The sequence below is a fragment of the Numenius arquata genome, chromosome 1, assembly GCF_964106895.1.
Source record: "Numenius arquata chromosome 1, bNumArq3.hap1.1, whole genome shotgun sequence".
Lineage (NCBI taxonomy): Eukaryota > Metazoa > Chordata > Aves > Charadriiformes > Scolopacidae > Numenius > Numenius arquata.
The window spans coordinates 8,386,807-8,411,483 of record NC_133576.1 but is presented as its reverse complement, the minus strand read 5'-3'; the positions used below and the strand labels follow the sequence as shown (position 1 = coordinate 8,411,483).

Genomic DNA, 24,677 nt, shown 5'->3' with positions numbered 1-24,677 from the left:
GCATCGTCCGGCGCGCGCCCTCCCTGTGACGAGAGCGGGTGGGGGCGAGAAGGAGGGCGTGGCCTCATTTGCATTCGCCCCTTGGGTTGGCTGGGGCACCTTGGGCCACCGGGGCGGGGCGAGGAGGAGCGCGGGATTGGTTGCCGCTGGGGCCTGGGGCGCGGCCGCCATGTAAGGCGCGGGAGGGCTCCGCCGCTCGCGCCCCAGTCGAGGGGGAGCGGCTGGCCCGGAGGTGTCTCGTGGCTGACGGCCCGCCCGCGCGCCCCCGCTGGTGATGATGCTGGACCGCGAGCGCGGCTGGAGCGTCTCGTTCGCCGGCTGCGGCTTCTTGGGCGTCTACCACATCGGGGCCGCCACCTGCCTGCAGGAGCGCGCCCCGCACGTCATCCGCGACGCCCGGCACATCTACGGCGCCTCCGCAGGGGCGCTGGCCGGCGCCGTCCTTGTCGGAGGCGGCTCTCTGGGTCAGCGGCTCCGTTCTTCGGCCCCGGCGGCGGGGCATCTGGCGGCCTGATGGCGGGGGGGCGCTGAGGAGAGCCTGGGCTGAGGGGTGGCTGGGGCGGCGGGCCGAGGAGGGGCACGGCTGAGGGGTGGCTGGGGCGGCGGGCCGAGGAGGGGCACGGCTGAGGGGTGGCTGGGGCGGCGGGCCGAGGAGGGGCACGGCTGAGGGGTGGCTGGGGCGGCGGGCCGAGGGGGAGCGGGACTGAGGGGTGGCTGGGGCGGCGGGCCGAGGGGGAGCGGGACTGAGGGGTGGCTGGGGCGGCGGGCCGAGGGGGAGCGGGACTGAGGGATGGCTGGGGCGGCGGGCTGAGGCGAGGCGAGTCGCTGTGCGTGCCCCGTGGCGCGGAGCGGGGCTGCGGGAAGGGGCAGGTGCGGCGGGTCGGGCCGGCCGCCGTTGCGGCGGTTGAGGGCGGCTGCGGCGCGGCTCGGCTCCGGCCCCGGGGAGCGCCTCAGGCTGCCTCTGCCGGCTCTGCGGGCTGGCGGGAACGGCCCCGGGGTCAGCTGGGCTGCCCTTCCCTGCGGGGCTGCCTCTTGGTTTTTTCTTCTTGCTCGTTTTCTGCCCCCAGAGAGGAACATGACCCCTTTTATGAAATTAAAGCCGAGCGGGTTACATGGCCCTGTAGGTGCGGGGCTGTCTTTATTTCTCTTCCTGGACTAGCTGATCTCCAGAGGTCCCTTCCAACCCCGTATCATTCAGTGATTCTGTGGTTCTGATTCCTTTATGTCTCATCCCCTACACATCCCCTTACCTCCCAGTAAAATACATAAACATGGTGTGTTTCCTTGAGGGTGGGGGAAGAGGCAGGTGGTAAAGGTAGCATGTCTTCACCTTGGATGCGTATTTGGCAACCTCCTGGGCTCAAGAAGTGGTCTTGCCGATGTCTCATCTGATTTCAACACTTAACATAGTCAAGTGATCGGAGTTTACTACCCCAGGTACAGGGACAGACGTGTATCTGTCTTAAGGAGTACAAGTGCCTAAAGGGTGGGTTGAAAGATGATGGAGCTGGACTCTTTTCAGTGGTTCCCAGTGCTAGGACAAGGGGCAACGGGCACAAGCTGGAACATAGGAAGTTCCATTCAAATATGAGGAGAAACTTCTTTATGAAGGGTGACAGAGCACTGGAACAGGCTGCCCAGGGAGGGTGTGGAGTCCCATTCTCTGGAGATTTTCAAGACCCGCCTTGATGCAGTCCTGAGTAATGTGCTCTAGGCAATCCTGCTTCAGCAGAGGAGTTGGACTAGATGATCTCTAGAGGTCCCTTCCAACTCCAAGAATTCCGTGATTCCGTGAGTTCATATACCTCCTGGCTTCAGAATTGCAAATACCGGGTTGATGATGAGTGCTCTTACCTTTGTGTGAAGCAGAGGAATTGAACACTGATGGGAGAACGGGCGGTAGCTAAATCCCAACACCCTTAAAAGGAGGTTGGAAACAAAATATTTATGGGGAAATAGTGCATCTCTTCTATAGTTTTCCTTTGCACATGAAGTTTCAGTTAGCTTTAACTGACTTCCTCTAAAGGCTTTCCTTTCTTGAGGTAAGGCTAAGAGAGTTAAGGTCAGGGCTTAGGTTAGCTTTAACATGCTTTTCCTCTTTAATCTGTGCACAGTGTGTATTGCATAGGTCACTTAGGTATATGATTAGAAACAGTAGATTGATTAAAATCACTGATTTTAATTGTGATTTAAGTAATAGAATTAATCTTGTTTTTTTCTATTTATACTGGATAAAAGATGTTAGTTTGCAGCTAAATATAGTCTCTCAAATGAAATAAGCACTTATTTTCTAGCAACAGGAGAAGTATACCGTGCTTTTACATATTTAAGGCTCATGAGAACCCAAATATACATTTATCTAGTGAATCAGACATGCTAGACATTAAAACAAGCTTGACACAAGTAAAATATCAAGGTGTTTAGGATAGTGACTGGAATGCAGTTAAAAAAGCATATGAAGTATCTGGAAATCTGAAAGTGGTTTTCCATTTAAACCAAACTAATCCACTGAATAAAAGCTTGTCTAGTTCATGACTTAACACTGATTGTTTTTGTTAACGGTACCCTTACTGGGTTTAGAACAAAAAGGTTTTGTAAGTTCACCTTTCATTCTACTTACAGATGGAGGAGGAAAACAATGAGGGCTTATTTTGAATTTGGAGAGGGTTTGGGTTTTGCTTTAAATTTCTGAGGGAACAATTCACTGGCTAAATCGAACAGAAGTTCCCTGTACATGCAAGAGAATAATGCTGTGAAAGGCTTGTCCCTGCTGCTTAGCCACTGCTCTCTGTCACATGGGCTTAATTTCTTCAAAGCTTTAGCAGTAAACTTGTGCTACTTAAACTTTTAATTTAATTTTGCTGTGATGTCCTAACATAACACACTTGAGTTATTATGAACCTAATATGAGCTTTTAAAACAAATCATATCTATGCACAATAGCTATTTATTTTTAGAATGTATCTGATTTTAAGTCTTAAGTAATTGTAAGTGATTTAAGGAAGCTGCTTTAAATATTTGAAGTGCTTTCAAGCACAAAAAAATTTATATTTTTTACCTGAAAGTATGTTAATGACATATTTTAAAATTTGTGGCGTTTTCATAGTTGAGACTTGCAGACTTCAAATTATTCCCTTGTCTTTCCCTTCTCATATGCCAACTAAGATTTCTGCTTTTCTCTAAGAGAATAGCTAGTATGTGTGTGGTCACTGCCCAAGTTATTATATTTCACAGGCAAGTGTATTTTTTCCTGCAAACTTATAAAAAACCAAAAACCCCCCCAAAACACCAAATCAACCAACCAACCAAACAAAAAAACCACTTGGGTGTGTTGTAAGACAGTTCAAAATCAGCCACATTCTTAAATCTGTGAATCGTTGTAACTTCCTCAAACAAAAAAGCTATTCCCGTGTTAATTCTGTATCTTTTTAGCTGTTAGTTTTTTTATGAGTTTGTGTGAAAGCAGAGGATTGTAAATAAGCTCTAAAGAAACACTGTGTGGTATAACAATTTGATATACTTCATTTGTTTGTATTTGTACAGCTCCCTTACACTGATATACTTTAATACATAGTATTTGTTATTTCTGCAGTTGTGGTTATAAGTCCCATGTGTTTTCACAGTTGGACTTCACTGTGGGAAAACAGAGCCAGACTCTTCTCAGAGATGGGTAGTGGAAAGATGAGAAGCAGCAGACACAAGCTTGAACATGGCAAATTCTGATTAGGTATAAGGAAAAGACCACAAGGGTGGTAAAACACTGGAACAGGTGCCCGGAGAGGCTGTGGGACCTTCATCCTTGGAGATGTTCAAGACTTGACTGAACCCAGCCCTGCATTAGTACACTTGTCAGCGTACAAACTCTGAGTGTGTATGTATATATATGAACAGGGTTTTGACTGAAATTGATGTGCATCTTTCATCTTTTACATGTTTGTAGCTGAATGTTTTAAATTAAGGGGTTTCTTTGTGCTTTGTGTTGCCTGTTGGATAGGCAAACTCAGAGTCTGTAGAATGTCAAGTTTGAATCAATGTAAACTTTAGCCATTGAATGGAGAAAAGTGTACTTTTACATACTGAGGAAGAAGCTTCCTTCATTGTATTTGGGGGAGGATGGAGGGAGAATCTTAGAGGTGACTCTTCTTTTGAGGATGAAGTGCATTCCAGGCTATTCCAAACTGGAACTGTTAAGGTCCACTCCTCTTGTTAGATCTTTCCCATGGATGTCTAGGGCATCTGGTGTTTCAGTGGCAATGTGGCTTCCCATTCTAGTGGGGCACTAAAGAGAAGAGGTTTTGCAGGGGCTGTAAATAAAATGTTGAGTTTTACTCTGTGGGAAATGAATTAATAGCTATTTAACCATTAAAAATAGGAATATGATTATATAACTGAGAATATAGAAATATATCTAGAAACAGTTCACATTTAATAGGAACATTAATTTCTTTAGCTCTCTTATATTTCAAAAAATAGATGTACCAAGTTCTGCCTAAAATCCCAGTCTGACTTGAGCTCTAGCCCTCTGTCCATTTCTGTTGTCATGGGAGGAGAAGATCCCATTTTGGAATATATCAGCCTAAGAGGTAGCTGCATTTTTGCCCCGTGGAGAAAGAAAGGGAGAAGGAAAAAAAGTTGGAATACTTTGAAGTCTGTTGAATTAATAATGAACAGCTTTTTAATTTTTCAGTGTTTTAATATCACATACTCTTGGATATTCACAGCATACTCTCTTTTTCTGCTTAGGAGCTCTTCTCATATTTAACATAGGTTACAATAAATAAGTAAACTTGATTTTTTTCCCCCCCTCCTATAGACTACCTCAAATAAAGAGATTGTTCTATTGGAGTTAAGTGTGAAATCAAATTCCATTTTGATGGGTAGTTATTTTCTGACAGTTGAAATGAGAGAAGCTCAAATCTAAACTGTTAGAGCTCATCAGATTGGCATGCCTTTAATGGAGTATGTAAAGTGAGCTGATACTTGCCTGACGTTTTTTACAGTGAGAGGTATATAATCAGAGCTACAATGTTCTAGAGGGCACTGGTTTACTTTATTATTTTTTTTCTGCAGAAACAGGACTGTAGTGCAAATAGCCTGAGCTTCAATTTCACAGTGTGCTACCTAGAAAAACAGGGTCAAGATCTGGCAGAGAAGTGAAAGCGTGTGTATTTATTCCCTTGTGTGTCCATGTACCCAGTGCTCTTGGTCTGTGTTTTTAGAATAAGCAATTTACTTGCTTGGTACATAAGTTTTCAAAAAGGTACTTATTTTGCAAAGGGAAATTAATGCGTCAACTAAGACTACTGTTCCTGGACAGAGTTCTAGTAGTTTAGTATCTCAAACTCCTGCAACATGCCTGATTTCTCTCTTTAGAAAGTTTAGAAAATTGAACTTTGCTAAGTTAGTTTATTTAAAAAAAAAAAAAAGGCAGGTGGTGATTTATATCTGAGTGCATAAAAAATAGAACTGGTAAAACTGTCTACATAACTGCTTTTGGAAATAACTTCTTACACTTGCTAGAATGTGTCTTGTGCATCTTTTGTAATTGCATGTAAAATGTGTTTTACTAACATAAGCATATATTTGCTTAACAGTGAAGTGTGTCTAAAACGTTTGCTATCCTCTGGGGTGGAGGGGGGGGTTATGCTACTGGTATCACTGGATGCATGGCCCAAGGCTTTGCTCTGCAAGGGTGGAGTGAAAAAAATTGTAGTGGCAAAAATGGGCTATGTCTGATACCTCAGATTTTTTTAGACTTAGTCTTTTAAACATAGACTCTTGGTTTACTGTGCTAAGAACGAGAAAGGTTTAGACATTGCTATTTGAGAGGGAAAAATAATATTGTAATAGATAATATTTTTGTAAATTAATTTGAACTCAAAGGCTTAAGTAAAGTTGTTTCCCATGCAGTGCTCGCTTTAACTTGATACGTTGAATCCTATCTATTCTAGAAAGCTTCTATTTAAGTTAAAATATGCAAGTTCTGGAAACATTTTTAGATGGCCTTGTAGCATATCACTTAGGTCAATAACCTGTTACTTTGACCTTCCTCCCCACCCCCTTTCCTCTACCAAGTTGACAAGCTTATCGGGCAGTTTCCTCAAAGTATGCCCTGGAGAAACATGACATTAAAAATACAAACAAAACATTGCAGTTGGATGAGCTGCTGTTCTTACTATGAGCTTACTGTGTGAGGTTGTTAAAGTGATCTTGGTGTTCCAAAGAACAAATCCTGTCTTCTGTAGTGTTTTGATCTAGTTCCCAAATGCTGATTTAATTGGAGAAAAAAATTATTATATGTCTGTTACATATTGGTAAAAATGCATCTATTTATGTGGAGACCTGTGTGAGAGGTGTTAACAGATCTCTTCCACGTTTCTTACCCACTGCTTAAAAACCTTCCCTTCTGACGCTCCTTACCATAAGTTCACATTTAATGTTCCCCTTACTGTGTTTGTATGTAAATAGTGCCCTGAAACATTAAATTTGGTTAATGTCCAACAAGTGTTACTAGCGGTAGTGAACTCAGGTGCTCTCCTTCTTCAGCAGGAGCTGAAGCTGTGGACCTTACAACTGTGCATCATACGCTGTAGTTTTTATGACTGTTGCATATGGAATATGTCCATGAATACGTGCTTGCAGAAGATCATTCATCTTTATTTTTTCTTAAAGAACATGTTTCTAGAATGAATGATTACTAATGGAAGCATGTTATATGGGTATTTTACACCTACAGCCTACGTATAAATAACGTATAAGTAACTTAGTGGGTGGGGAGTTCAAAACAGTTCTGTTTGAAAGTCTAAACTGACTATTTTTTCCCTCGTAAAACTCCTGAACTCTGTTAAACTCTAGTGCACAGTTATTTTATCTGTTAAAAAGCTCTTGAATTTTCATGCTAGCAATCAAAGAGAAAAGTTGGAGCTCTAGACATGATTTATTACTGGAAGTGTGTTTGTTGGGTTTTGACATACCTTCTGTTCTTAAATAAAATGCATTTCATTTTCAGCTCAAGCTTGTGCAGATGTTCTGGCATTAGCCAAAGAAGCTAGGAAGCGAAATCTTGGTCCTCTTCATCCTTCCTTTAATGTGATAAAGATAATAAGAGATGGACTGATGAGAAATCTTCCAGAAAATACTCACCAGTTGTCATCGGGCAGACTGTGTATTTCACTAACCAGAGTGTCAGATGGCAAAAACGCATTGATATCTAATTTTAACTCTAAAGAAGAAGTTGTCCAGGTATGTTTATTTCTGCCAACTGTTAAAAGTTTCTGTAACCTTAAGTCCATTTAACATCATCCATTGGATTTCCATTTTAAACATTTTAGGATGTTGTGGCTTTGGCAGTATTTTAAAGATTAATTCAGGCTTCATTATACTAAATTCACTTACTAGTTTTCCCAGTCAGTGTATCTGTGAACTGTTTTAGTCAGTAGGTGTGAAGGATCAATCTTGAAAAGGATAATTTATCCTTTGTGAATACGAATTTTTTTTAAGGTCATTCTTATAAAAGCCATGATCAAGAAACAGTCAAAAATAGCTTTTTAAAATTTTTAATATCAGTTACAAAGCTGATCCCAGAATGCTCATATTTGTGTCCCTAGTTAGGTGCTTTGGTTGCCCAGAAAATGTATACCTTGAATGAATGATCATAAACTTTTCCTTGCTAATTAGTTTTTCTAGAAATGGGCTTTCAGTCAGTCTTGCTGTTTTTTTAGATGGAGTGTGGTTACATTCTAAAAAATGTGGAATATCCTCATCCTGTTTAAAATAATGCTTGATAATACCTTTTTTCCCCTTCTTTTTATTTCAGTATAATTGCTGGGGATTTTTTTGGTTGCTTGCTTGGTTGTTTTTGCTAACGTCTAAAGAGATAAATGATAATAGAATAGAATTCAATAATAGAACAGTTACCATTTAATTTATATGGTCTCATTTTCCTACAGGCTTTAATCTGTAGTTCATTTGTCCCTATTTATTGTGGCCTAATTCCACCGTCATTTAGAGGTGTGGTAAGTCTCTATTGTTAAGAACTAAAAAATGTTCTAGCTATTCTGAAAATATTAGGAGACAATGTGTATGTTTTTTTTGGTTATTCTACTGTAAAATAAATACCTTCATCATAGCTTCTAGTACTCTAGCTGCATGTTACAACTTTTCAAAAAAGCAAGGAAACACTAAATATGTGGAAGATCTGTTACATATATTTCTTCTCCACACTGCAAAACACACACAGGTGTGCGCGCTCTTTAAGATTTCTTGCTTGCTGATGCAGTAATTAAAACAGGGTTTTCTAAGCTAGCAAGTATTTAACTTAAGGATAAATATTTGTTGAAGAAGGTGACGCTTATTCACCTGCACAAATTTATAGGAAGGGTCACTTATACTTGTTTGTTTAAAAAAAATTTTGTAAGATAGTTTATTGTGTATCTTTGTGTTCTTGCTGTAGGTAGATCTGCCTTAAAACTGGATTAAAGTTCCATGTGCAGTTAGATATAATCAGAGCTTTTTAATGTCTTCTGTCATTTGTATTCAGTGTAAGAAAGGTTGCTTTCTAAAGGTAAAGTGTCAGTTTATTAGTCTGTTCTATTACTTCACAGGAATTGTTGGTTACAAAACCTCTTAATAGTTCACGGCTATACTGCATTTTCTAAAATCCCCTGTTAAAGGGGCAAGAACTGCAGAAAAATTAGTATAACTTGGAAATGTTTTGATTAACAGGTCTGGAAGCAAACATGCATTTCAAAATCAAGGCAGTGACATTCATGGCTTTTTGTTATAGTGTTGTATTAACTTACATTTGCTTTCCTTCTGATTTTGGTGCTCCTTACACGAGAAAAGGGAAAGAATACTGAAAGAAAACTCAAAACATCTTTAACAGTGGTTGATTACAAACTGTTCTCAAGGCAATTTGGAAGTGCTAAAAGGTTAAGGATAGGCATGAAATGTGTTTCTTTCTTCATGCTGAAATTTAAGCAAAAGTGATTAGAACTCTATAGGGATTTTTTCTTTATCTGTACTTCTAAACCTTGTGTGTCTCCTTAAACTCTTCCAGATTAAAGGTGTTATGAAAACAGGACGTTGGACTGAATCCAAGGTTTAGGTGGATCCAGGCTAATCTGGCTATTCAGTTCTTGTCACCAGACAACAATGTTATTTTAAAAGGCTTAGTTCAGAGTACAAAAACATACAAGTGATGCTTTATTTGGGCCTGTTCTGAGGGAAGGGGAAGGAAGGAATCATTGTATCCTTTTGATCTTTGTGATTATTTCGATACGATTTTAACGCGTTTTTGATGTAATTTGGTAAGCATACCAAAGCTGCATATGTTTGACATTACTCCTGTAGGGCTTAAACACAGTAGAATGTCAAGTATGTAAACTTTGTAGAATCTTGCTGCTTACTGTCGTGGTGCTTTATGCATGTATACTTTAAAACAAAGACTTAAGGATAACTTTCAATAGGTATATCTAACTGCCAGTTGTGAAGCTTTTGGATATGCTGGGTTTTGTTGGGTTTTTTTTATACCCCTTTCAAACACAGCAATGGTTTTAGATAAAAAAAATTATTAGGGGGAACAAATAGGCAGAAACTCCAAATAATTAAAACCATTTACCTCTGTAGAACAGTGACTCAGATGCGTACTTCCACCTTTCAATAATTTCAAGAGAAGGCTGCCTGCTATGGCTGCTTCTTTGCCAAACCTGTCGTATTGTACTTGGTACTTCCACAAAGGATTTAGTGATTGCCCATGTACTTTAGTGATTTTGTTACACACCTGTAGGAATTTGGTCAGTAGCTGCATGCTGCTGGGTCTAAAGAGTGTCCAAGAAAGCTGACAGGTAGGAACAGGCTGCTCTAGAAGAGTATGTTGGGTAAATTGCTCTGATCTGTCCTCTTCGTAACTTGTTTCTCAGAATGGTCAGGGAGTGAGTATCAAGGCAAATGAAATTGTTAATCCAGATTTCTCCTGCTCAAATCACTCTATTACGTTTACAATTTACAAGGACCTACAGGTTATGTTTGTTGCCTAGTTGGGGAGAAGGAAAATGCAGCCACTAAACCAGCAAAGCTGGTGGTCTTTTGCTACTGTTAGAATAAACTAGCTACAATTGGCGCCGCTGGAAAGATAGCTGTTGTGAGCGAGTGGAGGAGCTGTCTTTAGCCATAGCAGCTGCTGCACTATAGATCAGTTACCCCGATACAGAACTCCTCAGTTCTTGGATCTTAAAATGTCTGAGGTGGTGATGAAATAGAACTACAGAAATGGGCAACTCAACATGAAGGAGACAAAGCATAATGTGGAACAGCTTCTAAACTTGCACTCAAAGCAGAATAGATACCCCTGACTGTTGGCAAGGTTCCTGAAGCATTGTCTGCTTTTACTTGCACTTTCTTTATGTCCAAATATTTTTGACGCTTTTATATCGAATTCTAATCACTAAGAATAAGAGTAACTTAAAATGACTCTAACTGAATGGTTTAGTATCATGGAACTTGAGCTTTGAAGTGTAGAGCTGTTCTTTACTTGTATTCTTTGTAAAGGAATACTCTGATAGCTCTTTGGTTGGTGCTCTCCTTTGAGGAAGAGGAGACAGCTGTGCTACTTTTCCCCTGCGTGTTGTGTAGGATTATGATCTTTAAAATGGACTTGCTCTTTGTCAAACAGACAGAAAAATCCCAAATAGAGTACTCTTAGGCTATCTATGGAACTATAGGTAGGAATGTTTTGTAACTGGCATTAGAGGACAAAGCATGTTACTCAAAATGTTTAGCCTGGGAGCACAGGCAGAGACTGTTCTGTTACAGTCTTAAGTACTATTTAATTCTTGCATGGGAAATCTGCTAGTTAGAAATTTTCAGCCATTGTGACTTCTTATTTCTGTTAATTTTTGTAGCGCTATGTGGATGGAGGAATCAGTGACAACTTGCCTCACTATGAATCTAAGAATACCATCACAGTTTCGCCTTTTGCTGGGGAGTGTGATATCTGTCCAAAGGGGAATTCTGCCAACTTTCATGAAATGAATGTGACCAACACCAGCATTCAGCTCAGTTTGGGCAACCTTTATCGCTTAACACAAGCGCTCTTTCCACCAGAACCTAAGGTAGCTCACTGCCTTCATGTAGTTACTAGCCTTGTTTTTGCAGAAAGCTATTGTATTCTTAGCATTTCATCTAGTCATATAAACTTTTCTGGTAACATTTCTCTTATTGTTTATTTTTTTCATAGTTTGTCTTTATTCTCCTTATTTTTAGTCTCTCTCAGACTTAAAATGCATGTCCTGCTATTGGCTTTCAGTATTTATTTGGGAATTAGCACAAGAGTCTATTATAAAATCAACATTGGTAAATTAATAACTGTCAGTTTGTAGTCCCTTCATGTTTACCTGCTAACCAGGTGCTTCAGAACTTAGAAGTTCTAAAGCTTCATGGTTTTGTAAAGTTTTCAATTAATACTTCATGTTGCAAAAAATTGAAATACTTCACGTTTCAATTAATACTTCAATTTGCCTTTAAACTTTTCTAAGCGCTGTTAATTGCAGATCTGCTAAGGAAAATGTCTGGAATTGCCAACTGTCTTGGGTTATACTACAGAAGACAAGTAATGTTCCTGACTGCTATAGATATATTTTTTTTTAATTGAAGGCTTTTTGACCACTTGAAGAAAAATGTTAAATTCTACTTATGTAGGCTTTAATTTTTTTTTATTTTTTTCTGTCTAGGACTACTGTGTAGGTGAGCTGGTGTTGCATCTGGTGAAAGATGTTTTCATGTGGAAGACTAAGTCTGAGTCTGAGCATGAGAATTGCACAGCTGACTTTTCATAGTTTTGGGAAGCGGGAATCACTGGGAGGGAAGGAGGGGAGTTGACATACTCCAGGCCACCCTGTTTCATTGTTGCTTACATCTGCTGAAAGGCTAGTCAAAGAAAAAAAAAACCGGGAGGAAATTCTTGCAAACTGTTAGAATGCTGTCCTTTTAGGTGAATAATGCAGTGCATCTCTAATAGCTGAAAGATAAGTTCATGTATGCATGATCACGTCTGCGTCATCACAGTAGGCATATTAATCTGAATCTGTTGAATTATAGCAATTGTTAATGTACATTTTTTTCTTAGAAGAATGGAGGGTGGGTAGAAGTGGCTTTTCCTACTGCAAGCTGTTGATCTTAAGTCAAATATCCTTTTATTTGTCTGACTCATTTACCCTGTGCTTGCAGGTACTAGGAGAGATCTGTGAGCAAGGATATTCAGATGCTCTTAAATTCTTGAAAGAGAATGGTATGTTACACTTGTGGATAATTACTAATGTGATCTTAATGAGTTTAGAAAAAAAAAAAGGGTGAGGAGTTTGTGTGTAGCTAAGAAGGGGCCAGGTTGTTGAGGTTTTTGAAGGGATCATGGTAAGTTTAGTTCTTGTAGGAAACACATAGTTGTAGTAACTATTCACCTGAGGTAGGTTGTGCAGCCACACAGAAATTGAACTTCTGGGTTTTTGTCAAATTTGTGTGAAGTGAATGTTAAGGTATTGTTAAGTGAAATTACCAAAGAATTCCAATTCTAGGGAAATCATATTATTAGTTTCTTTTGCTTTAATCATGAAGGATGGGAATAGGCTACTGTTTCCCACTCCTAAGAAGACACAGGTTTCTCATCTCCTCTGTCATGGTTTAACCCCAGCCAGCGAGTAGGACCACATAGCTACTTGCTCACCAGGCCCTGTCCCCCCTCCCCCTTCCTCTCCCACAGCTGGGGGGGTGGGAGAGAGAATCAGAAAAGTGAGAAAACTTGTGGATTGAGATAAAGTCAGCTTAATAAGTAAAGTAAAACCCGTGCAGGCAAGCAAAGCAAAACAAGGAATTGATTCACCACTTCCCATCAGGAGGCAGGTGTTCAGCCATCTCCAAGAAAGCAGGGCTCCATCATGCGTAATGGTTACTTGGGAAGACAAAATGCCCTAAGTCTGAACGTCCCTCCCTTCCTTCTCCTTCTCCCAGCTTTATATGCTGGCCATGACTTCATATGGTATGGAATATCCCTTTGGTCAGTTGGGATCAGCTGTCCCAACTGTGTTCCTTCCCAGCTACTTGAGTGCCCCCTTGCCTTCTTGTTGGCAGGCCAGTATGAGAAGCTGAAAAGCCCATGACTGCTTAACAACAACTAAAATATTAGTGTGTTATCAACATTATTCTCAACCTAAATCCAAAACATAGCACTATGCCAGCTGCTAGTAAGAAAACTAACTCTAACCCAACCAAAACCAGGACATCCTCTCTGCTGTCATCCAAGTGAATTTCTAGGTAAAGCCCTATAGTCTGGAACTGGGAGCTGGCTAACAACAATATAAACTCAGTCACAGACAGATCCTTAGTCTGTATCATGAAAACCTTTAGAAGATGACAACTTGAAATGTAGCAGTTGTTGGGATCCAAATAAGTTCGGGAAGAATTGAAAGTTCCTCTGTGCTACTCCGAAAACTCTAGTAACATATTTTATATTTATAAATGGCATTGCTCTGCACACTTTGAGACAAACAAAGACAGTAACTTGATATTAGCATGAAGTTAACCATGTGTTAAATATGCCTAGCCCTTGTAATCTTTGGATGCAGAATCAAATTGGTACTGCCTCAGATGAGAGCAGTGGAAACTGAAATGGGATTTTTGCACTATTACAGATAGTACTAGTTGCAGCACTGTAATGCAGTCATAGCTTGATGTGCTCACTGCTTATTCTCTGTTATAACTAAACATTAAATATTCAGGTTTTCTTGGAACAGTTTTCTTCACTGTTAAAGAACGTCACAGTTCTGCTTAAGAGTTTGATTATCTAGTGATACTAAATATTGAATGAGAGAGTCCTACTTCATACCTTTTACTAGCTGATTAAAAGCACAAGCTATATAAAGAGCCTATAATTTGTGGCTTTCTCTGCTGAGATGGGTTCTGTTGCTGTACTGCACCCACAAGTTTCCTGTGTGCATGTTTCCATCTCACACTATCTGAGATTCCTTGAGGCTCTTCTGCGGTGTCTGTCCACCACGTCCTCTGCATATTGCACTATTGTCCTCCTTTTTTTACACTACTGATCCTGTGATCACCTTTGTTTTTATTCTGTCACAGGTCTGTCTTGCTTCAAGTTTAACTAGTGATAATTATAACCTTTCCAAACCCATTCATTATGCATGTTCTTTCTTATTATTTCAACTACAGGAGTTAATTTCCAACCTCCCGAACCTATAACACTTCAGATAACTTTTCTGCGAAATTCACTGTATATTCTTTTGACATTTGTCTTTTAGGAGTAATTGTAAGTAGGATACAGATTCTGTTGTACGTAGGTATGGATCCTAGTCAAATTTGGCTGTCTTTATATATATATATATAAAAATAACTTCATGATGCTTTTCTGGAAACTTCATATAAATACCCTTCTTTTTACTTTGTGCTCATTATCTAGTGCTTGTTTCTAAGGTAATTATCAGTGCTCTTTCTTAATTGGCACCAGTTCTGCAAGGCAACCAATGTTGATTTAGATCTGTACTTTGGATATATCTTCAAACAATATTGTCTCCTACTCGGTTTCCTTCTCCACCTTGTTGTAGCAATGCCTCAAAGTACTAATGTGATACCTGCCATGTCCCAAATGTCTGATGTATTTTAAGTGTTTTATTTCAAATAAATATTAAATCAGTTTTCCTTCCCTCCTTTAAATCATTTGCTTTCTTGCTGGAAAACAAATTTGGTAAATGATGGTGTGTTTCCAGTGCAGTTTCAATTAATTTCACTTTTTCCTTTTCTTTAGAATGTATTTTAAAGAAAACCTGCAAAAGAGTGTTCATCACTGTGATTAAACGTTTGTGGGATATAAGAGCAAGTGTATTTGATATGGGGTAGATAATGTTCCCTCAGGATAGGCCTTTGTATAGGATGCACAGATTGAAAACCCGTGGATCAAGCCTAAGTGGAAATTCTTGACTCTTTCAGGTATTCTGAATGACTCAATTTATGTCCACTTGTCCTTTCCAAAAAGAAATCCTCATGAGGCTGCACAACACATTGACCATATGAAGAAAAAAATATTGACAGAAAATAACAAAGTGGAAGCTTTTAAAATGAACGTACTTAATGACCAGTTGAACCAAAATCCATGGCCTTTGGAGAAGAGCATATTTGAGAGTCTACCTCCTAGACTTCGTAAAGGTACGTTCTTCAGACAGTTTCCTCTAACTTTGAATGGCAAACTTTGATTTATTTTTCCCCTCCTGCTTACTCTTATAATTTGCATAAGATGCTTTTTATTTAATCTTATAACTGCTTGTGATATTAGAGACTAGCTCAACCCAAAAAAGTTCTTTAAATACTTATTAAATGTGGACATGTACATTTTAATTAGCCACAGACATAAGATGGAAGCAGGAGGAAGGAGCTACTTTCAACACTGCGGAGATGTGAATTGAGTTCTCATTTGGTTTTGGATAAACTTTGCATGTGCACAGTAATTTTGTAAGCATATATTTCACACCAAAGTTGAACCTCAAATCCAAACACTGGTTATCCCCATCTTATTTTTAAAACAGACTTATGTAGATTTCTAATTTGTTGGTTTTTCTGTTTTTTTTAATAAGCTGTTAATAGACCAAAACCACTTCTGGTATTTCTTTAATCTATAACTTTTGACTAGATTTTTTTGTGGATGTTGATGGGTATCTCTAAGATTTGAAACTGGTGATCCCAGTGACCTAGGAGAACAAAATTTGAAGTGTGATATTTCATACAACTATATGTAACAACTAGAACATGCGGAACTCTAGAATTTCAACAAACTCCTTAGAGTTATAGAGTCTCTAGCAAGACTGGAATGTTATCTAAAGCACTTAAGTATTTTTGGAGAGGTGAGCTTTACATCCTGTTACTAAAAATTAATTCTTAGATGTATTGCTTAAAAGTTCTAGGTAATGCCTTTTGTCCCTGTGGTATGAGTCTGTGTTTCTAATATTTTAAAATAGCATACAGAAGGTTTAGAGTAAGAGTGCCTTGAGATGAATTTTATCTGAGCCTTATTTCAGTAACATTTGATAACGATGACCGAAGATTACCAAACTTTGAGCAAATTATTTAAACTGTTTTCAAATAGTCTAATATCTTTTTCAAAAATAATTATTCTTAAGCACTGCAGGAAGCTTGCAAGGAACAGAATGGATTCTATGCTCAGTTCTCGAAACTCTTCCCAATGAGGGTGATATCCTATCTGATGCTACCTTATACGCTACCAGTGGAGTCTGCTTACTCTGTTGCTTTGCGGTAAAGAACTTCTAGAATTATTGCACTTTTGGGAATTTACTCATTGAGATCTTATTCAGTGTTGTAGACATGCTTGTACTCTAGAATTCAAGTGGTAACTGTCAAAAGACCATTATTTCTAGCTACATAATGTATCCTTCTAAAGCCTCTATAGTCTAAGGCTAGGTAAACATATTAAGATGATTTCTAACCGATTTATTACTAGTAGCTGTCTCGTAATTGCTTGAAAGAAGCACCCTTACTTGTGTTTTCCAGGAGCACATTCTTTATTACTATGTTCTGCAGTGCTATTTGAACTCTATCCAGACAGTTCTTGTGCTTTAGCTTCTTTTTGAAGTCAGGAGTGAAATCCAGTGTTTACTCAGCATATAGATTTTCTTACCAGGTTTGTTTAGGTAAGAGCACTGAAAGCTGTGCTCTTGAAACAAGGCTTAATTTTAGAAGTTTTTCAGTTCTTGTAAAGGAGAAATTATTCTAAATGAGTGCACCATGAACACTAAGCTTTGTACTTGCTTAAGAGAATTCCAGACCTTGAACAGTAGATGTCATTACTATCTTTAGAAAATACTTGATTTTATAAATGGAACCATGTAGAACTCAGTAAAATACTTTGTTTCTGTGCCATTTAATGTGGTGCTTTGGTGGATGAAGAAGAAGCAAGGCAGTCTGGGCTGCAGTGATCATGCTCTAGTGCAGTTCACTCTCTTAAGAAGTTTGAAGCCCAAGAGGAACACCATCAGGACGCTAAATTTTAAGAAAGCGAACTTCCAACTCTTCAAGGAGTTAGTAAATAGGACCCCATGGGAAACTGCCCTTAGGGACAAGGGAGCAGAACAAAGCTGGCAGATCTTTAAGGATGCTCTCCATAGAGCACAAAAGATCTCAATCCCAACATGTAGGAAATTGGGCAAGGAAGGCAAGAAACCACCATGGTTGAGCCGGGACCTGCTGGTCAAACTAAGGGGTAAGATGGGGCTACACAGGAAATGGAAGAAGGGACAGGCAACCTGGGAAGAGTATAGGGATGTTGCCCGGCTGTGTAGGAATAAGGTCAGGGAGGCCAAGGCACAGCTAGAATTGGACTTGGCAAGGGACATAAAGAAAAACAAGAAAGGCTTCTACAAGTACATTAACCAGAAAAGGAAGGTTAAAGAAAATGTACCCCCCCTAATGAGCAGCAGTGGGGAACTTGTATCAACAGAGGAGGAGAAGGCGGAAGTTCTCAATAATTTTTTTGCCTCAGTCTTCACTGGCAACCCCTCTCCTCCTAGCTCTTGTATTGATGGCCCACAAGTTGAGGATCCAGGTGACAAAGTCCATCCCACTATAACTGAAGACATGGTACATGATCACCTAAGGAATCTAAAGATATACAAGTCCATGGGACCTGATGAAATCCATCCCAGAGTCCTGAAGGAACTGGCTGATGAAGTTGCAAAGCCACTTTCCATGATATTTGAAAAGTCATGGCAGTCAGGTGAAGTCCCTGCAGACTGGAAGAAAGGAAACATCACACCCATTTTGAAAAAGGGAAGAAAGGAAGACCCTGGGAACTACCGACCTGTCAGCCTCACCTCTGTGCCTGGGAAGATCATGGAGCAGATCCTTCTGGACGCCATGCTTGGGCACATGGAGGACAGGGGGATGATTCAGGACAGCCAACATGGCTTTACTAGGGGCAAGTCCTGCCTGACTAACCTAGTGGCCTTCTATGATAAAGTGACTAGGTCAGTAGACAAGGGGCAACCTATGGATGTAATCTATCTGGACTTCTGTAAGGCCTTTGACACAGTTCCTCACAACATTCTACTTGCCAAATTGGAGGGATACGGATTTGATGGGTGGACGGTTCGGTGGATAAGGAATTGGCTGAATGGTCGCACCCAGAGGGTGGTACTCAATGGCTTTAAGTCCAGATGGAGAGCAGTGACTAGTGGTGTCCCTCAAGGGTCCGTCCTGGGACCAGTACTGTTTAACATTTTTATCAAAGACATAGACAGAGGGATTGAGAGCACCATCAGCAAGTTTGCAGATGACACCAAGCTGTGTGGTGTTGTCGATACACCGGAGGGACGGGATGTCATTCAGGGGGACCTGGACAGGCTGGAGAGGTGGGCCCAGATGAACCTCATGAGGTTCAACAAAAGCAAGTGCAGGATTCTGCACCTGGGAAGAAACAATCCTCGCTATCAATACAGACTGGGGGATGAGGTATTAGAAAGCAGCCCTGAGGAAAGGGACTTGGGGGTGCTGATGGACGAGAAGCTGGACATGAGCAGGCAGTGTGCTCTCGCAGCCCAAAAGGCCAATCGCATCCTGGGCTGCATCAAAAGAAGTGTTGCCAGCAGATCCAGAGAGGTGATTCTGCCACTTTACTCTGCTCTGGTGAGACGTCACCTGGAGTACTGTGTGCAGGTCTGGAGCCCTCAATATAGAAAGGACATGGACCTGATGGAGCGGGTCCAGAGGAGGGCCACCAAAATGATCAGGGGGCTGGAGCACCTCTCCTATGAGGACAGACTGAGGGAGCTGGGGTTGTTTAGCTTGGAGAAGAGGAGGCTCCGGGGAGACCTCATAGCGGCCTTCCAGTACCTGAGGGGGGCCTACAGGAAGGCTGGGGAGGGTCTGTTTACAAAGGCCTGCAGCGACAGGACGAGGGGCAATGGTTTTAAGCTGGAGAAGGGGAGATTTAGATTGGATATTAGGAAAAAGTTCTTTACCATGAGGGTGGTGGAACACTGGAACAGGTTGCCCAGGGAGGTGGTTGAGGCCCCTTCCCTTGAGATATTCAAGGTGAAGCTCGACGAGGCCCTGGGCAACCTGGTCTAGTTGGGGGTGTCCCAGCTGACTGCGGGGAGGTCGGACTAGATGACCTTTGGAGGTCCCTTCCGGCCTGGACCAATCTATGAATCTATCTATGAATCTATGAAGTTTCAACAGAATTTTAATGTGGGTTTTTGCCCCTCACCCCTCTTCTGTGTAACTGACTTAACTCTTAAGAGCATCAAAGGGAAAAAGCAACAGTTGTGACATTGTTCTGTTTCTGCCTTCTATTTGTTCTTCCATTGGGCTTTTCTTGTGTTCTTCCTTCCTCTCCCACCTAACTTTAAACTGACCAGAAAGTTCCTACCATACAGAAATACATCTCAGAGACAGAAGATTTTTGCACACTTCCTAAATGTTGGTCACGAGGTGTGGAATGCATGTACTGGTCAGCTGCTCAACATAGATCAGAGATGCAGCGGTCTTGTGCTGCCCTTTTTCTTAGCTTGTAGAAAAGCAATGGAAAGCAATGGAAATTTGGAGAGGTTGGGAAGACCTGCAGACGTTGCGGGGGGGGGAGTCAATTTGGGGAGAATGAAAGCTGTGTTATTTTGTTGGATGTTGGATGTCATATGTAAGAATGCAATGCAGATTGAATCTACTGCTTACAAAACAATGTGCATTTTGGTTTTGATTATAGGTTAGTAAACTGGTTTCCTGATATGCCTGCTGATGTTCGATGGATGCAAGAACAGTTTTGTCGGATTGCTGGTACGGTTTATTCCCAGGCTAAAAGCAAGCTGTTCTGTACATCCAGGTAAAGTGGAGTGCTGTTGCATGCACATGATGCATTTTTAGAAATTATCTCTCTTTTGTCAGAGCTTCAAGTGTTACAAAGTTTCTCTCTTAAAACAGGATTTAATAATTTTCTCAAAGCTGACACAAAACAGTTCTTGCTGGTTCTAATCTTTAGCATTGTTTCTTAAGTATATTTTCTGGTGCTTCTTGTTTATAACTGATCAATGACTGCTACATATTGTAGATTAAGAGGTGTTGCCTGTTGGTAGGCTTATGCTTTTTGGGGAGAGGGATGGATTAGAGAACAAGCATTGGGCTGAGAACAGAGGTCTCATTTCATCTCTGTTCCACAGTAGCTGGAGCAGTCAAGAAGAAAAGAGTGGGAAAACATTGCTCAAGATGTTCTAAATCAGACGTAGCAGATAGACTAGATTCTTAGGAGTCTGGACAGGAAAGGTTGTAAGAGTTAAAAAGGAGATGAATATGAAGGACAGTCTTGTAAAATAGTTGAGAAGAATTAATATAAGACACATTGGGAGAATTTTTAGGAACCTCTATTTCCATGGAAGAGAAACCTCTAACCTGGTTGTAACTAAGTTCATGATGCTTCTCTTGCTAAGCTGGTGTGAGATTTAGGAAGCTTTGGCAGGTTCTGGATTGGCATTGTGAAAAATCCAATTCGTATGCTCCATTCCTTGTAAGTACAGAGTAGTCAAACTTGCTGTTAAAAGTTCTGGCTTAATGGAAGACTTAATGAGGTTGAAGCTTGGGTTTCCTTCCCCCTTTGGAAATCTTAAATGGTGGCTTTAATATTAGGTTGTAAAAATACTTTCTTTTTACAAACTCAGGTTTATCCAGAATTCAGAAGCATATAATTCCAATATACTAATAGCCTCTCTTCTCCCTTTCTGAAATCAGTTACAGCCTTTTCTTGTATAACACTAGTTGGCTTTCGAGGCCATCTCCCTGAGCAGAAATGTAGTTCTTGGTATATATTTGGTATCAGCCTACTGTCATCTCTTCAGTTATTTGGTACCACGTGTAATCCCGTGTCCTTTCTTCCTTCTTTTCTTAACGGTATTTCTGACTCCTTTCCACAATAACTTTGGGTATGGTAATCTTCCTGCTTTTATTTAGCAGCTTTTTGATGTTGCTTATATTCCAGCCTTAACAATCATGAGACTCTTCCTCTGAAATGGGCATTTGGAAGGCACAAAATCACAAGACTGTCTCAGATTTAACTTTTCAGAGGGGTTATTTGGTCATTGAGTCATGATTAACCAGAAACATTGTTTCTCTTCTTGTGGAAAGAGCAAGCTCTTGGCCCTAAAACAGAACATGGTGGTCATGCGGCTTTCGCTGTATGCTTTTATGATAACTTCAAGGTGATCAGCTCCCACTGAACTGTTTTTACTTCTGTAAAACTGTCAAACTTCTAAGTTTTCTGTTGCCTTCCTTTAAGTGGATTCCCCCTTCAGGTAGCTAGGTCTCACGGCTCTGTGTGTAGATTTCTGCATTGTATTCTACAGGTGACTCTTTGTGGGCTTGTACTTTGTTTCAGCATCCACCAAGAACCTACGGCTACTTTTGCAGAAAGTAATCTCCCCATCTTTTTTTTTGCATTCTTTCCCTTATGTCATCAGATCTAGCTTCTGTTTTGGAATTAAACTTAAATCTCATGAAAATTTGTGCTGTTTACAGTATGAAAATCCTTTTAGGAAACTTAACCTGGTGGATGGTCTTCTAGTGCACCTGAACTTCAGGTGTGGAAACTGGTGTTGAATTGTGTGTATGGTGAGTTGGGTTTTCTTGTTTGTGAGAGGGGACATTGCAGGTTGCTTTGGAGTTTTTTCCCAAAAGCACTGCGAGAGAAGAGAGAGAATTTTAAAGAAAAAATTGGGTATTCTCGGTGACAACATCAGTTTCACGTTTCTCAGATTAGAAAAGACTAACCTGGTGATTCAGGTACTTTTTAGAGTGTAAGAAAGTTCTGTTCCAGCTGTCCAGGTTAGTGATAATTACTGTAACTGTTGACTTAATGTAACTATTTTATACGTACTTCTGAGGACAACACATAACGGCAGAGTGCCCTTCTTTTAGATATGATCATTTCAAGATCCTTTTCCTGTTGTCCCGTATCCTAACTCATTAAGTGCATGTAGAATTAACTGTTTTCCTCTAGTGTTCTTCCTTTTCTATGAAGATTCCCTGTCAGACATCTGAACAGTAATAGAAACGTCATTGAATCACTGATAAGCTTTTTCTTTTTTCTTTAACAGGAAAGACAATTATGCATCACTAAGAAAATGTCAAACTGTCCCATCTGCTGTGGAGTTTCATTCTTCATACTGCCATCTTAAAATGCCTCACTCTTCTGCAGACCTTGAAACCTGGCTCTGGGAATCTTCGTGCTTCATGCGCTCAGCTATGAAAAATGCTTCTGCTAATATACAGGAGCATTCAGATTTAAACTCCTACCCTAATTTTCTCCCAAATTCTGATGAGTCTGGGTTGGAGATAGATTTTGACTCTTCCTCAGAGGCAAGTTTCCATACTGCTCCAGAGTATTAATTTGGAAATAGATTCCACAGCTTGCAAAATTCCAATTTGGCAGAGAAATTTAAATCCTAAAGGACTACAGATCACTTTGTTTATTGCCAATACGTCTTGGAAAATTATTTGTTTACAGCGTCCTGACGAATCTGCCTTGGGAATTCTACAGTTTTAAGGATTATAAAAACAGCGGCTGCTATACTAAGTAACAGACTACAATTCTGTCAAAGCACCAGCTCAATCAACTGTAGTAAGACTTGTAGTAAATAATGTCTCTCTGGAAATAAATTTTTTTTAAAAATCTACTTTCAGCAGAAAAATTTCTGTAAACAGATTGTTAGACAAACAAGCATCAAACAAGCTTTTTAAAAAATATAATTCTTAACAATATTATATGTTAGGATTACTTTTATAGCACTTAAATGAAATTGGACTTTTACTTCATAAAGGGAAATGTACAAATGAGCTTTTTAGTGGCCTCCAGTGTCTGTTTGCCTTATGTTTAAACATACTACTGTGTTGTCTGCATGAGATACTGTAGGAACAGTAATATTCTAGGTTGTTCTACGTATTCCACAGTTCATATTACTTCTCCTCTATGGCTCTTTCCCTTTTCAAATATTTCAAGGGAAAAAGACATAAGAAATAGGACACATTCCCTTGAAGTGTAATCAGGTAGTTTCAGTGATTTTGGAGGACTTTTTTGTACTTAATAAGGACTTAATACTTGACTAAGTATTGAAAAGTAGGTAAAATAGTGACTGTGATTAGTAGCAAACAGTAATTTGAGACAGTGTTAAACTTTACAGAAGATGTTAACAAAAATCAATGTATAGCAAGTGGTGAATGATGTTTAGGTCTTATGTCTGATTGCTGCCCAATCTTTCCCAATCATTTTTTCCACTCCAACTTGAGAGATTTTTTTCATCCCTTCCTTAACTTCCCTCTTGCTAGAAAAAACCAGGTCCCTCCTGTCTCAGTGAGGGATGAGAACTCAAAGGAGATTTTTCAAGCCAGTTGTTAGAAGAAGCAAACGTGTAAGACTTAGTGGAAGCATCAACATCCAGGGAGCTGTGCAAAGGTCTCAAATAATGGGTTGCAAGTTAGCCAAATCGCATCCGTATTGAGCGATGAGCATTTCAAAACACCTCCTGCTACAAAGGTTCTGCATAATTTGAATAAAGACAATGCATTAGTATATAAATATGTAAGAAGCAGTAAGTAACTGTTAAGAATAACTATTCTTTGGATGTCCTGTGCAATTTTTTTTTAAAGTGGAAGGAAACAACAGTGGCTTTAAAGTTGGGTTTGTGCATGTGTTTGGGGATGGGCGTGTGACGTTGGAAGGGCTTCTTGTTCATGCAACTTGGGTGCACCCGGGGGATGAGACGGAAGAGGTGCTTCCTGAGAGTATCCTGTAGGAGGAGACACAGGGATGAGGTGGTGACGCTCAGGAGAGGGAACCCTGGGAGGGCGAAGGCAGTCCAATAGCAAAACTTGTGAACTGGACCGGGCTTTAAGCAGTTCCTCAGTTGTGATTCCCCTAAAATCCCTAATTAATTCCCCCTAAGTGCTAAATTTTACAACATGAAAATTGATTTTTAGCATGGTGGGGGACAGGTGAGAAAGTGTCAAGCTATCCATTTCCCTACTACAGAAGACTGGTGCTATTTTACTTCAACTCTTTTGTTCATTTCTGCTGTGTATATATCCTCAAATTTGCAAGAAAAATTGGAAACGTTACTCTGACTATGATTAAAAGATACAAGATCTGTTTTATATTGTCTTTATAACTCTAAACTTTCTATAATTTAATTTTTTGCAAAATGTTAGTTTTACCAGTATGTGTTAGAATTTAAGCAGGTTTTGCTTCCTTTCTGTGTCCCGGAACAGTTCTATTGACTACATTTAAATCAGCCATAGCAACTATGTGCATAGCTCCAGGTTTGTCTTTTTTTTTCTAAAATAAAAAGACAATCTCTTTTATCACGTTTTCGAACCTTCTTGAGTATAATTCGCCGAGTGTAAGCAAAATGACAAAACGTTCGTTTCATTGAACGTGTAAAATATGTAATGGTTGCAAGGTTGAAGAGTAGTAACTTCAGAGGTAACCTAAGCGTGGGAGATGCTTGTTCATGTAAGTCATCTTAATTCAAAACCTACTTTCTTTGCAGTCTGTTAGTGTACAAATAACTTTTTCTGTTTAAACACAATTTGAATTTCTCCCTCTCCCTCTCCCTCTCCCTCTCCCTCTC

The 24,677-nt window shown here is 40.1% G+C and overlaps 1 protein-coding gene across 1 annotated transcript; it reads left to right on the top strand.

Annotated features, from left to right (window-relative positions):
• Window positions 1-277: 277 nt before the first annotated feature.
• On the top strand, window positions 278-22,718 carry LOC141463968 (1-acylglycerol-3-phosphate O-acyltransferase Pnpla3-like). Its single transcript, XM_074146678.1, has 9 exons — window positions 278-464; window positions 7,010-7,242; window positions 7,950-8,015; window positions 10,902-11,111; window positions 12,226-12,286; window positions 14,992-15,207; window positions 16,176-16,308; window positions 19,772-19,888; window positions 22,149-22,718. The coding sequence occupies exons 1-9, from the start codon at window positions 278-280 to the stop codon at window positions 22,438-22,440; spliced, it is 1,515 nt and encodes a 504-aa protein (XP_074002779.1). The 3' UTR covers window positions 22,441-22,718.
• Window positions 22,719-24,677: the final 1,959 nt, after the last annotated feature.